This window comes from Neodiprion fabricii, chromosome 3 (genome assembly GCF_021155785.1).
Source record: "Neodiprion fabricii isolate iyNeoFabr1 chromosome 3, iyNeoFabr1.1, whole genome shotgun sequence".
NCBI lineage: Eukaryota > Metazoa > Arthropoda > Insecta > Hymenoptera > Diprionidae > Neodiprion > Neodiprion fabricii.
In genome coordinates, this window is record NC_060241.1 from 21,129,202 (window position 1) to 21,147,458 (window position 18,257).

Below are 18,257 nucleotides of genomic sequence, written 5' to 3' on the forward strand. Positions count from 1 at the left end.
AAAAATGCCAGTTTTTCTACGACTAGAATACAGAATCTAGCGATGGTAATAATTAAATTGAAATTCCGTGACGTTTCGAAAACTCGCAAGACTTTTTACGAAAATCTACAATCGAACAGAAGCATTTGGAAATTCATTTAAATAATTGTAGAAGACTCCGAGTCTACAAGTATTGATGAAAGCTACCACTTGAAAACAAAAACATCATTTTCCATCGAATTCCGTACAAAAAATATCATTTTTTAAGAATCTATAATAAGATGGATGAACATTTACGGGGAGAGTCCGAGATTCTTGAACTATTCCTCGATGTGTCATCTCTTTAACAAGGACATCTCAGTGAAAACTGGTTTAAAATCTGTAGCAGATGGCAATTGGTCCGCGTTCAAAAACTCTTTATATCTTTCTTACATGTTCACGGCGGATTTAGAGAATCTGTGGTACATTTTCGAATTCGGCATGCCTGAACAGGTGAGTCTTGTGAAAACAACCAAACATTAGTTGATCACCTAAATCCGGAAGTTTACGGTATTTAAAAAAAAATGTTATTCATTTAGACGATTGATTTTCAAAAAACAACGATATCCATAAAGCCATTCTTATTCCCATTATTCATGAAAAACTAGGAAAAGTTATATTAAAAACATACCATCGAGTTTCGCAAACTCTTCTAAAATCTTAAAAACTTTTGTTACAAAACCACAGGAATTTTCTTCACCAGGGATGCGAGTTAACGGGGAAATTTGGCTTTCAACCGAAATGTTCCGAGCATGAGATGCTGTCCGATAAAAGTATAGAAGAAAAGGTATCCTGCAGAATGATGTAATTCCTGTTACAGTCCGTAAAAAGGAGGTTGTAAAGTAAAGTTGTTAGACACGCGATTGAAAATTTAAAATGCGAAAAGGGGCTACCAGACCGTAGACATTATGCACAGCGAAAGGGAAAAATATGCGTCTGTTCCACTAGCGTTATTACTTCATATCCGTTCATCTATTCCTGATCTGATCACTCTGCCGGCCAAGTAACATACACACATAAAATACACGCGTACGAGTACGTGTTAAAAATATCGGCCCAGCCGTACTTTCACGGTATCCTTGAAGGAGTAAAACGTTCAAGGTCGACCGCGCGTGACCGATTCCGAAGGAGATGTCTCTGGAGTTATGGAAGAATTCTCGGCATCTCCGTCGGGTAGTTGTGCGAGATATCGAGGGGAATCGCGTCGACATCCAGCATGCGAAAGTCTGGTGAAATATCTCTGGCATCCATGCGCAGATACTAGTTTCTGATCGTTCTACGCGAATCCTACTCGTACCATTATCTCAGCTTGCGGAAAGTAGTTACGTACATACCTATCGCTAGTCGGTCGAGAGACAGTCTTGGGTGCAGGTTACACCTTGAGAGAAGACATTCTCCTGCCGTCCGTCCGAGGCCCAACATCGGGAGGCTCCTCCACGTAAAACGGGTTAATCGCAAGTCGACGTTCCCCGATTCGGATCGCGTCGCGCGTGAAAAGTTGCCGCAGCATTCTCGATTTTTATTTTTTACCTTATTCTTTTTATCGTAAATGTACAAGTCGGCGTCGCGAGCGAGTCTTTGTTTGAAATTTTTAAGTAACCGGACATACCCGAGTAAAGGAAAGTTTTCTTGATTAATACTCATGTGTCCGAGGTTTGTTCGGAAAGAATTATCGATAAACGAGTGAATAAATCAATGGACGAATAACTACATAAATTAATCGGCACGTAACTTAGGAGGATATTACATACGAGGCAATCATGGCACGGATATGTATGACGGTGATTGTTTTCGTTGCTGCTTTCATGGGCGTACTTGAAGCAATAGCCGGACGACTCGACGGTACGTTGATTACTTGTATTTATCCATGCGCATGTGAAAAATTTTTAGTGATAAATGTTATGCGAATAAAATCATCGCGTTGCGTACAAGAAACACGTCGTTTACGGTAGTGAAACGCGGGATTGTAATTTTTTTCCAAGAGTCGGTGCATAATTGTGTCACGCAAGCTGAAGCTGGGTAAAGGAACCTCGGGATGAAATTACAAGTGGTACAAAGACGTGGGACTTTCTTGTTTGCAGATTCTATGCAATTTTTTGCTCGTTTTTTTCTTTTTTTTTTACCCCACTCTTGTCTACTAATTATACTCACAGTCGCGCTTTTCCTTCTCGCGACTTGTACTGAGTCACGTCTCAGTGATTCCACTCTCGAACGTTTCAGAGGTACAACGGTAATGGTGCATGGAACCAACGAAAGATGTATTATACAATATGTACATGTGTGTTTGTACGTAAGATGTGCAACATTAGAAACACAGAGCGTTCGTAATTAAATTGTGCTTAGAGAAAGGTTGCGTTAATTAAACGAAATTTCAATCCTGATAACAGGTTCACGATCGTATCTCGCGCATTCAGTGCAGGAGCTGCTTTATACTTTCGATGTGCAAATTTCAGGTTTGGTATTGACTTCGTCTCGGCACTAGTTTGAAAAAAAAAAAAAAAAAAACATTCTCCCAAGAAAGTTGGTTGGTCAACAATAGATAACATTTATCAATTTTATTACGAGATAGTCGTAGAGTGAGGATCTATCAAATATTTATATTCGAAAGGTACGAAGAGCTCTTTAAAAATACAAGAATCGCCTGAGAGTTGTTAAGAATGTAGCAAAACTGTTCGATTTTACTCTATGATCGAAAACGACTTTCGTAGGTTACAAATACAATAATTTTATAAATACTCGATGTACGACTATCTCCGAATAAAATTAACAAAAAGTATCGATTATCGACCAGCGAACGTTCTTAAAAATCCGTAGACAAGAGGGCGTTTTAAATATCAGTTAAGTTGAAGGGTAACTTTCTTTTTCGATGAGGTGAAGTGAAAAGTTGTAGTTGATTATTTGCAAGCACCCGTTAAACAGCCGACTGGTTATGTGGGTCAATAATAAGAATGAATGGCAGATCCCAATGAATAGTATTAAGTTCAGAATTCATTATCCTAGTATACGGAACTTAGATAAGGTCTCACTGTTTCAGTACAATCGATGAGCTGATTTCTTTACCGAAAAGTAAAAAAAATTTCTCATCGAACTAAGAAAAATTGGACAACTAAAGTTCAAAAGCTATGACCAAAATCAATGAAGTTAATAATATGTGACGTCTTGTAGGTCAACATTAGCGGAACTTTCTTTATTTGAATTTGCGGTTTTCGATTTCTTTTGTCTCAAGTTGAGATTGTCTAGATAAAATTCAATTCAGTCATCTCGAGTTTCACTCTCAGATCCCGATATCAATACGTTTTGTTCGACCGAACTTTTTGCCATCCTCAACTTATAATACAGTCGTTTTGAAAAAATAACTCGCGATTATACATACTTTTTTCGTAAGCTTAGAAGTTTACTAGTGTTAAAGATAGGCAAACTTGAAACGAAAATCTTCATCCCCATTTGATTTGAACCAAAATGTACACAGATTTATCGACTAGATGAATTTACGGTTAAAAACAATAAAATTTATCGCATGTCGCTTCTTACAATTTTCAATGTAGCTGTGCTTTAATTTATAACACTACTATCGAAATTCTTGTACGACTAAAACACTTTCATTCGATTCAAGTACATTGCATAATCCGAAAATTAGTGTCACGAATAATCCAAGTCCAGGATTCTCTCAATGATCCAGAAAATTGGCGAGGAAAATTCATCATACTGTTTAGGTTTGAACGTTTTTTGTCTGATATGAGATACTATATGAGTTTGTATTAATGTAATTTATTTCTCACTTATATAATTTCTTCTTTGTTTAAATTGAGATTATGTAAAGTTTGTTTACCTCCGTTCTTCTGTAATACGAATTCATGAATCCTCGTCTCAACATGAAATATATCAGATCACTTTATACTTCGTTAACCAAAGATCGTGAAGCGGTATATCAATCGGGTTTTCATTTAAATGTTAAAAAAAAAAAGAAGAAAAAAAAAACTACCAGTGATTACCAACGAAAAGACCTACATTTTGTATTATATGCACGATCACTAAACTGATCCAATTACACAAGTTTAAAGAATTTCAGTATATTCCTAATTGTGTAATACGTTGGAATTTCATCTTTTCGACAGTTTTTCATTGAAAAAAAAATCCTCCGATATCATGATCTTTTTTTTTCTACATGCTTTTGATGGCATGTCAGTGGTCACCAAACTTTCGGATGAAAAAAAAAAAAAAAAAAAAAAAAAAAAACCAGAAATGAAAACGAGAGAACCAGCTTGAAATCAACTATCGGTAATTAATCGCATATTCTACATCTCGAATATATCATGCTAGGTATTTTGAGTGTCCCTGACCTACAATTTGTTTCGAAGTACCGGTAAATTGGTGACCGGTCCTCGGTAACCTTCGCCGAACCGACCGCGGAACTTTCTATAATAATCTTTGCACCTCACCTCAGTTATTGGACACGCGTTAATTTTACCAGTTACGTACATTTGAACCGAACGAAATGCAAGAAGATGTATTTGCTTCTATAATCACCAATGTCGTGTTCAACCCATTGCGAAAATGTAAAACATGTATACATGCCTGAGTCATCGTGAACATTTTTTTTTTAGACATTCTTTTGTGGTATACCTTGAAAAGAATGTTTTTATTCAACGTGCGGTTAATACTTAATTTCACTTCCAACGATGTCACAGTTTCACCGTTATTTTACAATATTTATACAGGTGTAAGTAATGAGATGAAGAAAATGCCACATATTAATGGTAAAAAAATATTAATCCAAGAGGAGGAAATATCCCAAACGTTTATTCCAATTCGTCAAAGATTTGTGAAATATTGTTTTACGAACTTTCTATTAGCATTTTCTAACCTCGTGACGAATTCTACTTTATGTAATAAAAACTATCCATACACTGCCCGAGTGTACGTAATAAAGAAATTCTAGTACATATATAAATAATTAAATTGTGTCATTAATGGAATAACTCGTGAATTGCAGTATTTATATCGCGGATATGTAGACAGTCTGTTACAATTATTATTAGATATGCTCCAGTTAAGACGTGCGGATATGTGCATGAATGAAATAGAGATATCCAAGTGAATTGACAATTTCCTTACTTGCCTACAAAATGTCCATTACAAATATTCTTATATTTGAAAAATTTCAATGTCAATAAGTAGTAAACTTCAATCAGATCAATTTCCTCTGGCGGAAATGAATTAACTTTATTCTAAAACAACGTAAAATTTCCAATGTGCAGAAATATTCACCTTGAAATTTAACGTTATCAATATTTCAGGCAGTAAACGTTCTTCCCAGTATCATTAACTGACAAGTTTTGAAAACGCATTGGACTTTTTTGACGCTGAAAAATTCCGATTAGTTTTCTCATCGCCAAGAAATTATAAATACAAAACAAAAACATAAAAATTATACATCAGATTTTCGCGGCACGGTATCATAGCGACGCATTTGCGTAAAATTATCAAAATTGTGCAAATAATGAATTAATGTCTCAGCAAGACTTATCAGACTTAAAAATTTTACTTCCACAAGTACAACGATTTTGCTCATATCGTGATTTCTAGACGTGAAATACGTTTTCGCACGTTGTTATCTAGTTGTGGTTATTATGCAGTTCTCAACTGTTTTAATCTTTTACTGTAATCGAAAAATACACCTCTGGATGCAAAATGAACGCGAGTTTTGTAACTGTAACCAGAAAATCTAGTATGTGTTACCATTCTTTTCTATTATGGTGTTTTCTATTATGTTTTCTGCTAACATTTGCGATAATTTGATTTGGTGAAACAATAAATTGATGTTAAGGTCTTATTTAACTGATAAATATAGCGGACTAAACGAACAGATTTAACGTCGCAATAACGAGAAAATCTAGTATTGGCAACTATAGTTAGAGTAAGTGAGTATTTCCACATTTTTTTATAATTCCAACAATACCAGGAGAAATTTCTAACAGGTAACAAAGAGAAATGAAATTTTCTCTAATTATAAATGTCCGCGAGCCGTAATAACTATATGTCAGAAATTCCACGATTCAAATAAAGCAGAAATTTTTAATTCAAAAATAGTTCGTTTGACTGTATTCACATAGTATTCACTTAATTATTCGTCAAGTTAACTGTTTTCCATAGTATGTTCTGCGCTGTTGAGGGAAAGCGAATCCATTGCGAGAGGCATTATTACGATAGAGTCAACTTTAGTTAATTCACCTATGCTAGATAGCTCTCAGGAAATTCCAGCGTATTTTTTCTATTACAACATAGTTCATCTCTCACTGCACCTGTGATTCAACGATGACATTTAGAAAAAAAAATGACTTAGTTACGATCTAGAGTATGGTCCAGTTAAAATTCGACCAAGCTTACTTTATTGGCCACATAACGTAAGCCATTTACAAAACTTGGATACCATTTACATGCAGTAACAAACACATGGGGACAGTGATTCGAGAACGGCTAATTTTTCCTACTTACGACACGGTCAAAAAATTCAGCATTATATTGAACGAAATACAGTCAACCACCTGTCACAGATTTTATTTTATTTTTTTTTCCAAAAAAAAAAAAAAAAAACACTGCTTCAATGGAAACAAAAGATTCAATACAGCGTTTCTAGGACAACATTGTTTCCAAAGTTACTTCTGGTTTACCTCAGGAAATATTGTCCAAAATGATGTCAAAGCAGAATATGAGACACCTGTCCATAATGAGGTCTTATTTGTCTACGAGCGCAGTGTACGAGAAAGTTTATTTGCGAACAAATAAGGCATCAACGCGCTTTGAGTACAGATCTATAATAATGAAATGAAACACGTATCGGTTTCCACGAATCTCGGAAGTGGTTACTGTAGATAATCATACTATTTAATGGCCTGGATCTCCTGCGAATATGAATTTGAATGATAAATTTAGGCCTAAATTTACCGGCACGATTATTTCTTGGTTCCAACTTAGAATGTCGTTTGACATTTATTCGGATTCTTGGGAGGCGTTTCATAGAATATTTGTAGAGATATCAACAGAACAGTTCAATTCATTTCAAATCAAACTTCCCGCCAAAAAGGGAAACGCGTTAATTAATCCACGCGCAGGCAGATTTCGGTGCAATATCGCAACTACAGGATCGAGATATAATTTTATGGATTTGTACGATTTTGTAAATTACGTTACTCGCAAGAGCTCAATATATACTTTGTTGTTTAGTCACGAATACTAAATGTATAATATTTCACTCAAATTGTTATTGTCAAGCCTTCGGTTCACGGTATTGGTACATCTAACAATATTATAACATATCTCATGATTTAGGTTTCTGTCGCTATTTTCTTCATGCTTTTGAGACATTATTAATGTTACATTTCGTAACAAGTTCAAGGAAGTTCTGTATAATAATATTTTCTGCGTTTAAAAAGAAAACTTTAATTTGAGTTCAACAGAACTTTCTAACTCCCAAACACACGACGAGAGCTTCCTTATTTATTTTACTCGACTGAAAGTACTGTTGACTTCTTACATCATATTCTACATCCGATATTTTCATATTCTATGCACACAGAGGAAGGATTTCTTGAATTTGCGAAATATGGCGATCAAATAAACGAGAGTAATGCTCTGTCGATTCAACAAAAAAAAAAAAAAACGATTAGACAATTAATTTGGATTATGGAGTGACACCGCATTTATTTTAAAAACCGCGTTTATTTTAATAGTCGTCCACGAATCACATGATCCATAATGATTAACGGAAATCAGTGTATCTGCCGAGGTATCTGCGGTAATGATCATTGACACAGACAGTAGTGGAGCAACGCTTCGGCGACGAATTTTTTAGAAACCTATTCCTCTAACCGCCCCGACAGTCTCTCGTAACGAGGTAGTACTGCAAATATTTAATCAATTCCAAGAATTCAGCCCCCAAAAATAATTTGTTCGTCTATACACGTATTGCAGAAAGAAAAAGGTGTGGTTTACTCTTAAAGAAGCTGACATTCAACGACATGCAGTAATGGTAGAGTGGAATTTCCTTCGTTGACTGAGGATATGCTTCGCCACTCTTGAGTTGGAGGGGAAAAACGCGCCGTAAACTATAACCTCTCTCACTCACGTGCCCAAACATGCGTTCCTCAAGCGCTGCACGTGGTTGAGAAAGTCCTCGCAAAGTCCAGAGTATCCACTTTATTCGTATGTGAAACGTGATACTTGGAGAACGAATCCAGATGAGGCGATGCTATGCTTAAACAAATTACCATGATCGCAGGTTTCCAGACTACTCTCGATGCGGGCAATGGAATATAGTTTCTTTTTCTCGTTCCACAATTACATGTGAAATTTCGCTAATTGCTGTTTACAAGTAATATATTGATTGTAGTCTGCAAATAGTTGCTTCTTTTACCATTTTACTGCTGGAGCAAGCAAATTTTTTTTTTTTTTTTCAAATTTTGATGCACATTCCATAGGAATTAATGCCATGCTTCATAAATTACGAATTATTGAATGCCGGAAAAGAAATTTACTTCGTAACTCCGTTCAGGTATAATTTTTAAACTCACATCGAAGCTTTCAGTTACAATTTCACTTGCTTTGGCTATTGGCAAAGCCAAGATATCTTAGATCCGAAAAATATCGACCAAAATATTGTATTCTATGCAATAACAATTGCAGAAATTTTCTGTCGCTATTATTTTATATTTATATTATTTTTATTATTATAAAATAATATTTTTGTTCGGCATGGCTGCGCTATCCGCGGCATTTTCACGTCAGTGATGTGTAGGCTCGAATAATAGAACAAGTGACGTTTTGTTCGCTCGGTAAACACCGACTACGGAATACATCGTGCGGAATGATCGCGTGCAAGATTTCTCCTCCTCTCTTTACTGCCGTGAAAGGACGAGTGCATCACGTTGTGAAAAAAGAATCAATCAACATTATGCATTAAAATTTGGCGAGTGCAAAATATGACGGATGAAAGCCGAGTCAGCTGTGCTCATGCAGTACTTGAAATATCATGAATATTAATAACAATACTGAATATGTCACTGCATGCAATCATCGCTTCAAACATGTCAGAATTCTCTCGTTACCAAAAGAACCGCAATTACGTTTTATCGGTCATTTATTGCGGATTCATCCCTTACGTCAACAACTTAAGTTTGACGTAGAGCGACTTTACCCGAAACCTGCATAATATGTTTTCCACAACACAAACTGCATTATGCCGGAGTCGTTCAAGTCCGATGCATATTTCGTTATATTCACTGCTCGAAAAATTGAAAAAAATTCAGGATTATAGTTTGAAATCTCTTCTGTGAGTTTCGACTTTATACTTATTTAAAACTCACATTTCAAGGATCCGCATAAGTTAATGGATCATCAATCTTTGACTAGAATAAAAGGCACACATCTGTAGGCAAAAGAACAAACTTTGATGAGTAATAATTTATAACTGACCACGTCAAAAGCCTCATTGCCCAACTGAAATCAATAAGTATTGCGAGCCGTCGTGTCGGTTGTCGATCAATATCTGACGATGAGTGTTATCTGCCAAGCAGTGTGAACTATTGCTTTTCCAAAAACCGGTGTCCCCCGAATTCAGTAATCTATGGATGTGGTTTCACCTGGCATCGCACGGTTGCCATTCTCAATTAATTATTCAATAATTTCAAAAACTTCAACAAAAAATGAATCCCTCGAGCGGTATGTAATCGCGTCTTCAAAAACCAACATCTGAAATTTTCCCAAAAACCAAGTAACCGTTACTCGTTTACAAACGTAACTGAGATCTGATGCTGGGTAAAACTGCGTGAAATTCCCCATACACGTTTACTGATTACGGCAGTCAAACTCGGCTGATTCAAGGCACGGTGGTCAAAATTTTTTGAAAAGTAACAAATAGTGAGCAGCCATCCGACCCTTGTTCATTGATTACAAAGCTCATCTGACCTTGCCAATTCGCTCCGGAATAACAGGCACCCAAATGTTTGCGCGTCTGTCCGCATTTACGAGAGATCGTATAGAGAAATAATGCCGGGAGCGCCGTCATAACTGCTCTTTAGAGAAAGTTGATCGTGGCCTTGCGATTGCAAGCGGAAGTGAGAGACAACTTCCATCCAGGTATAATCGAAAAAATATGTATCACGGAAACGGAGGCTCTTATCGCGATAAAAATCACGAATAAGGTGAGTCCTGGAGGGACACAGACCTTGGTGACCGAGGAGACAAGTCTGCCTTGAGAATCACGGGAGAAGAATGAACGCTCAGATATTTAATCCGTTCTAGTACTAGAAAATGAGAAAAAGAGAGAGAGAGCGAGAGTCAATGGGCGCTTGTGGCCATTCCACTGAGTCTTACGTGTCGTTGAATGGTTCAGGTAGCTCGACCACGAGAAAAAAAAAAAAAAACACTTAACATTTTCGTACACCAAAGTCAACTAGTGTGCCCTCGTGTATAATATCAAGAATTGCAGACAAGGTCAAGTTCTTTTGGCTCGTAACATTTGTAAAGTTGACAGTATTATACGGTTTATGAGACGCGGTTGAAAGTATCATCAATGGACAGCAAGCGGTTGACTTATTTTTCGTGAAATTTTATGGGAAAGGAAAGTGTCAACGCATCTGCATCGTATTACGAGAATTCTGTCCAGTTTATAGGCTTGACGGTATTTTTAAATTGTGTTTATTAACTGATACTTTTTTAATAAATACGGTTTGATTCTTGGGCAACTGAAACAAGTATCTCAGAGTTACAGAGCAAGGCGTGAAAACGTTACGGAGATATTTTCTTCGTAGAATTAGAACGTAAAATAAAAAACTTTGTTCGAGGAATCTCAAAACGTATATATTTACTTGCCGCCGTCGGGAGAATATTTTAAAAAGTAACAAGATATCAAAAATTTCTGATAAAAGACATTTTAGACATAAATTTTTCGGCAAATTTTTTTGTCACGGTTTCTTACCAACTTTTTTTCAAATGTAAATTTTATCAGAGGTCACTTATCCAGTGATGGAGATTCTTAGAATTTCAGAAAACTATGAACGATAAAAGAAGTAGCTCTTGGTTCTCGACAGTTTCACAAACTTTGAGACCGTTTTCAGGTGAGAAATCACATCTCGTTGGTAAATTACCTTGAATTGCCTCTACTAATTGTCATGTTAACTCATGTATGTCATCCGAGAGCATTGTGTCACGCAACAGTTGTTTCCAGGATAATCATTTCATTGAAAAGAAAGTTGCTTTCGATTATATAAGACGAAGTAAATTAAATTAAACGACAAGTTTGATTGTAGTACGTACAACTGGTACCTCGCAGCTAATTGTAAGTTATATGAAAAAAATCGTTACAATTCCAGAATGTGGGATTATTAGTGTGAAAAATTCTTTATACAAAATTTGCAACAAAACCTTGCACATCTGTGAAATGTCATACGGAAAAAAATATTGCTGAAGTTTCGTCGGTATTGCATAAATTTTTTTTTTTGTACAAGCAGTTACGAAAACTATTACAGTCATGCTAACGTTATATCGATGATACCGATGTTTGTACTGAAAATACTCTAATATTACTGAAATTACAGTATAAACAATAAACAGCATATTCAACCGGATATAATTCACTTCAAAATGTCGCGAAGCAGCAAGTTCTTTTTATGTTGCTGTTACATCAGTTCATTGTAAAATTACAACCAAAACGGCGTCGGCTCTACACCACTCAATTCACATAGACATAATTGGTGAAAGTATAATAACTTTTATAAGGTACTTCGTAATTTACCACATCATGTAATATCGTAGAAATAGCAATTATCAGACTTTGAATTTCCGTGACAATTCTCTTTTATTCGTGTAGATATTCGAAATACCACATGAAATGAGGACATTCAAAGTATGGATACGATATTTTGGATAAAACTTTTATTAACGTTAATTGCTTCGAATGAAAGTATTTGATAAACAATTTTTAACATGTTTGTTAGAGTGGTTCGTATTTAGAGCTCGAACGAATATGTCAACCCCCCCAAATTAGTTACAAATTATTCAAAAACAGGTTCTTATTTTTTTCCGAGTTTTATCTCAAACTCTAACCCTGTAAGAGGGTGAATTTCTCCACTTAAAATACATGTGTTTCGGCCATAATCTCACTATAAATTTTGTTGTAATTTTAATAATTTTCAAAAAAATCTCTCACTGTGAGATTTTAGTAGGCATTGGTGCTACTATGTGATAAAAAATTTACATTATCATACCAGGCGATCTACACAAATTGCACACCCTTAAAGCTCGCGCTTTTTTTATTTAGCTCCGTGCCATTCAACATATGAAATCTATTTTCTGGGACAATTCCATATCATCATTTCGATAAATCCTTCGAATTCTCAACCTGCGATCGATTCCCAAATATCTGATATCATCGCGAAGGAATTTCTTTCAGCTAAAATAATTACGCATCTATAGAAATAACGACATGTAGTGAGGCAAGAATTGCCGTATCAACTATTTGTCTTTTGCATCGGTATGTAATCAAGCCAACAGTCCGCAGTACCGATCAATGTGTTTTCACAAGACTTTTGATCCTGTTTAAACTTTCATTTTCATGGCCGTTTCGTAATTGATCAGCTATTATGTAGCACTAATTCATAGTTGATTACAACTTGCAGAGTCAATTTGTTGTATCCTTTTCATCTTCACCTATGAAATTGTGATTGGTCACGCTATAAGGTTACGAAATTATTATTGAGTTTCAATTTTTTCAACTATCTTATGCGAAGGTCTGATCGAGGAATTTTTATTTATTCAAGATTATTTCGGCCAACGTCACATACCGACTCAGAGTAGCTCTGCAGACTTTCTCTCGCGTATTTTAACAAGGGGAATTCATGTACCGAACAAACCGGTGTGGCGGCAGGTTGTTAATGATGAGTTTCTAATAATATTTGTATCAGACATGCTACGATTCGACAATTTTTATCTACATAAGTTAGCAATGCTAATTCAATTTGGCACAAGGAATAGCCGTGTAACGAAAGAAGTGGACCTAATCCTGCTTGATACGCGTGTCTCTAGTAGGATGTGTCCAATATACGCTACACTACGCGCGAAGCATGTAAGTTCGATGCCTCTGTGTGTGCCAATTTCTTCTGCGGAAATCAATTTGCATATTATCACTTTGTAGCTCGATATTGAAATCTCGTTTCTCCAGCCACAGCTAGCGAATAACTTTGACGAAGTTCTCCCAGCAATATCTCTGAACTTCGATTCTCGCCATAGTTCGACAAATAAAAACCGTATGCTTGAGTTTCTTCAAAGTTCTTTCATAATATTATTGTTACTGAAATTCTTACTAAAAAAATTAAAAACTCATTATTCACTTGTGAAATGTTTGCATCTGCAAATACAAACATTGTCAAGCTCCCACGACGGTTGAAGAACCACTGATACAGTTCGTTTCGAATTTCTTTTTGCAATAACAGTGTTTTAAGAACTTGAAGTCTCTGTTATCACGAGAATAAGGAGGAATAATTTTCTTGACAAACAAAAAAAAAAAGAAAATGCAAATTTTAGATATACGGACAATGAGGTACTGTTTCGCAACAACCTAAAAAAAACTGTACCATTCGAATTCGAAATAAAAAAAAAACCGTGTCAATATCTAAGATATTTTTCCATTATTACTAGATGATGGAAGAGGTGAAATCGACGCACTGTTTCTACTGTTTCTACGGTTTCTACGGTTTCTACAAGTCTCCTTTACTGAAATCATGAAAACGCGACTTCACGAACAGACAAAAGCTTTTGTACTGAGATGATTTGAAAACATACTTTGTGCAAGTGTATGCTTAGATCATATGACAGCTAGTATAGAATGATTTTGAAAAATTAAAATTTTCCAGATGATTGCCCGAATTGCGTTGACGAGCACAACGCAAGCGCGGCAGCATCCAAATGGACCATGCCTCTTCTGAAGCTTGGAGAAAAGAGGTACTACTTGGGTATTTTCTTCAAGGTAATATATATGTATAACATATATATAACAAAGGACCTTAAATAACTTTTCAAAAAGTGGATTTGTCGTAAAATGATAACGGGCCTTTTTTCTAGAGCATTAAATTTCCTGCAAAAATACGTTCCGGTCTTATCAGTACACTAACGTGTTGACGAGTTATAAAATTCTAAAGTTGAGAAACATTTTTCCCACATTATTTAAATGGAAAATAGAAGATCGCAATAAGGCACCTCTAAATATTAATATTAAGAGCCGAAATTTGGACAGCATCGTTTTTACGTCGTTTGGAACAATAATCGGGACTTTAGTTTTGAAAAGAATAGTTAATATTTTTGACATATAAACATTGAGTCATAGGCGTATATCTCTTGATCAATTAGAGTTAGGACATTTTTTTCTCAGTACCTACTCTTTTATAGAGCGTGAAATTTCCTACAAATATCTGTACTTAGATAGTTTATAAATCAAGCTCTATTAACGAGAAAAAAAACTTTGGGACTTAAAAACTTGGTCGAAAGTTCTTGGATCAGCCAATATACTTCGGTCTTATAAACAGTGCCACTTTTGTCGTAACACTGACGAAATTGGACTACAACGACTCAACTGAACTGTTTGATTTTATTTGAACAACGAGCACGAATAACTTCAATTTTTTTTTTTTTTTATCTTCAAGGCAAATTGGTACAGGGCGTCGCAATACTGTCGATATCACGGAATGCACCTCTCGAGCATCTCGTCGCAGGAAGAAAATGACCGATTGGAAAAACACATAAAGGACTATGGTCTGGGCCACGAACACTTTTGGACTTCCGGCACCGACCAGGCTGAGGAAGGAGTCTTTTTCTGGATGGCGAACGGCCGCCCGGTTACTTTCGAAAACTGGAACATCGGGGAGCCAAATAATTTCCGGTAAAAATTCCTCCATTTTCAGGATATCTTAACATTCGTCGCTTAATTCATGATGCAATAATAGAAAAAGTTTTTGTTCGAAGTAAAACGGGGTCGGAATTAATATCGATGAAAATAATTTTCGTTTTATCGTACTCTCTTAATATCTTGGAGTGAGAATTAATACCAATGGAGTAAGAAATCACTAAGCAAGAATGAAAACTGCGAAACTCCATATCGAGTGAATATTCAACTCCATCGTGCGAGTTGCGTTGTTTTCACTCCAAGGAAATTTAGAGAGTATAATTCAATCACATTTACCTAGATCGAATACAGGAAGGGAAAATCAGAAAAATGTCATCACCTCGTCTTGTATTTAGCAACATAAAAGTGCACGTGAACATATCTAGCCGAGTGATGAAAGTTCAAACAGGTCAATTAACATTAATTTATGGAATTTATGATGCGTTGAAATGCAAGTACCATTGCTTTTGTATCTGACTCAACTTTGCCATTGTTGAAATTCACGGCTTGAACTCACGAAACGCACTAATTTTAAATCTATAAACTATTAGTTGATTGGAATAAGGCAGCCAATTCTAACAACGAGATTTTATCAAACCTTAGAATTAGGGGTAAGCAATACTTTTATACGACTCTATGGGCAAACAGCTTTACTAAATTGTCATATTTGAATTAGTGCTTACACGTGGAGCCGAGCTATTCGGATATTCGGATATCCAAATTACTCAGTTAAAAAACTTCAAACCCGCATAGTTTGAGTATCCAAATAAGTTAGTATATACAGAACAATTTGTACAAAATTTGTAAATAAATAATGGTCACACGACAAGTTTAAGAAATTTGAAAAACAGTCCGGATACCTGAAAAAGCGGTAGCTCTGATATAAGTAAAGGTGACTGATGTATTCAACTGCTGTTATGTCATTTTGGGAATCGCCATAAAATCGTGATATAAAATTAAAATACGTTAGAAGAATATAAGGTTCGAGATGGAATGCGAAATTTACTGGAAGTAACAAAAATTTTAATTGTTGACGTCTCATTTATTTTGACCATTAACAAAATCGAAATGGCATGTAAAATTCACGGAGAGCCAGAAAAATTTACATCTTGTGCATCGTAAAGTGTGGTCGTTTCACTTATTTTTGCCATTACCAAAAGCCACGCATGCATCACCGCATGACATCATTACGCTGCAGATTGTGCCATTCTATTTGAAAGGTCGAATATAAATATCTGAAGAACTTTTTGTCTTCCCAATTAGAGGATGCTATAGTCAATCTTTACGACTATATTAAGGCCGAGCCGTGAAATAGTAGGTGAATGGTTTTGCCGTTCACAGATTTTTGCCAACTCGTGATTCTAAAAGTTCCACCAATAATTAAACACGCTATTTGTTGATTTATTTTTTGGAACTTTTTTTATTCCCTTTAAACATTCTACAGCTATTCCTCTCAAGTTTGTGTCTTGCTTCACGGGCTAGTAAATGACAAGAAATAATTTGATAAAGAATGATTCTAAACGATTAAATCCTGTAAGTTCTCATTGAACATTTTCTTCCAGTACTTTCAGCCATTCAACCGTTTGGTCACCGAAATTTTTCAGAGTTTTAACTAGAAGCTTCCGCAAATTGCTGTGTTTTAACAACACTTGTTTTAAAAGATTAGCAATGAAAACGTCAGTACTGTTTCGCAATCCTCCGAGAACCACAAAATACAATTTATCGCCAAGTAAAAGAAAATTCAAATAACAAAACTAGTTTTTCTTTCAACAGAAATGCTGTAACGATAGACTAGTTAGACACCTTAGGTCAATCATTTTTCACGATCAATTTCCCTGATGAAGAAATTTTTGTCTATGGTCGGTGAATGTTTGACGAAGAAAATTCCAATTGATTATGATTTCACTATTTACACCGAAATATTTTTTCGGTAAACAAAGCGTTACTCGGATTTTTTTCTTTTTTTTTTTTTTTTTGAAAGATTAAAATTAGAAACAAATAATAAGAATTAATAAAACTAGATATCCAGAACAAATTCCGAATAATTCTACCTCATTTTCAGAATCGTGAATCTTCGTACGATTCCAAAACTATGTTCTGCTCATCGTTACATTTTTTTAAAACGCACCTCATTCTTATTTTCAAACAGGTACGAGAACGGAGAGGAAGAACATTGCCTGGAACTTTGGAATAGAGATGGAAAGGGACTTAAGTGGAACGACAGCCCGTGCAGCTTTGAGACGTTCTTCGTCTGTGAAGTACAGTGATTTGAAATAAGTTTGCATAGTGGACTGAGAAATATTTCAACAAACTCGCTACGTTCACCAATAATTTGAGGGTTTCAAATCACGAGTACAAAATACCGGCTGTGGTCATAGTCGCTATCCTGTCAAAGAAGTGTAGTCGTCGGTTATACCTCAACTAATTTCTGGTTGATACCAAAAATAGAGTTTCAAAATACATCCATTGAAATCAACACTCAGTGAAACAGCAAATTGGACTGTGTATTTACCTTACTTTAGTTAGGTATTCGCAAAAGTAGCAATAATAATAATAATAATAATAATAACAATAACAATAACAACAACAACAAAAATTATAATAATGATAATAATCCTTATAGTAATAGAAATTAACTGGGAATCAGATCAAATATAAGTATTTAAACCGATGTATCAATCCTACAAATTTCTAAGTACAGTTGGACAGGACAACTCACGGATAACATTGCGTTACAAGCCGTGCAATCGAATTTTTCTCGAAATCGATGAGTTCACTGTGCGTGTAAACTACAAGCGGTTTATATATTTTGAAAACTGTCAAATTTTATAAATATTTAGTTCCCATGTATAATATATATTGACTTTTGCACCACTTATTGAACAGAGCGCCGTTTTTCTCCACGAAATAAACTTATCTGGTCAGAATGAAAAAACAAACAAATAAATAAATAAATAAATGGAATCAACATACTTTTGTCCTAAGTTATCCTTTCCAAAACTATTTCAGCGAGATAGTAGAATTTTTACTTTGCATTAAACGAAATAGTTGGACTACCTATTTTTCGCTACTTGTGTATTATTTTCGACTGTCATGTTCCTAGTGCAACTGAAAATCATTCAGACAAGGAATCACAGCTAATGACGGTATGTAGAATGATGTCCCGTGCAGTATGGCACTTGGAATTTTGAATGTCGTTTACAGAAAGCAGAATTGTATGGAATGATTTATCACGAATTAGGTTAATATATTTTGCAGTGCACTGATTCCCATCTAGATATTAAAACGTGTACGAACATTTTTTAGC

General features: G+C 35.4%; 1 protein-coding gene across 1 annotated transcript; it reads left to right on the forward strand.

The window, feature by feature from the left end:
- Window positions 1-1,344: 1,344 nt before the first annotated feature.
- Window positions 1,345-18,252, forward strand: LOC124177148 (C-type lectin 37Db-like). Its single transcript, XM_046559199.1, has 4 exons — window positions 1,345-1,860; window positions 13,926-14,038; window positions 14,712-14,947; window positions 17,100-18,252. The coding sequence occupies exons 1-4, from the start codon at window positions 1,779-1,781 to the stop codon at window positions 17,215-17,217; spliced, it is 549 nt and encodes a 182-aa protein (XP_046415155.1). The 5' UTR covers window positions 1,345-1,778; the 3' UTR covers window positions 17,218-18,252.
- Window positions 18,253-18,257: the final 5 nt, after the last annotated feature.

What these genes read in the sequence shown, in the direction of transcription:
- LOC124177148 (XM_046559199.1), top strand. Translation starts at nt 1,779, where the DNA reads ATGGCACGGATATGTATGACGGTGATTGTTTTCGTTGCTGCTTTCATG. An exon ending in AATAGCCGGACGACTCGACG is followed by an intron (nt 1,861 to 13,925) that starts GTACGTTGATTA and finishes AAAATTTTCCAG; the next exon opens with ATGATTGCCCGAATTGCGTT. An exon ending in ACTTGGGTATTTTCTTCAAG is followed by an intron (nt 14,039 to 14,711) that starts GTAATATATATG and finishes TTTATCTTCAAG; the next exon opens with GCAAATTGGTACAGGGCGTC.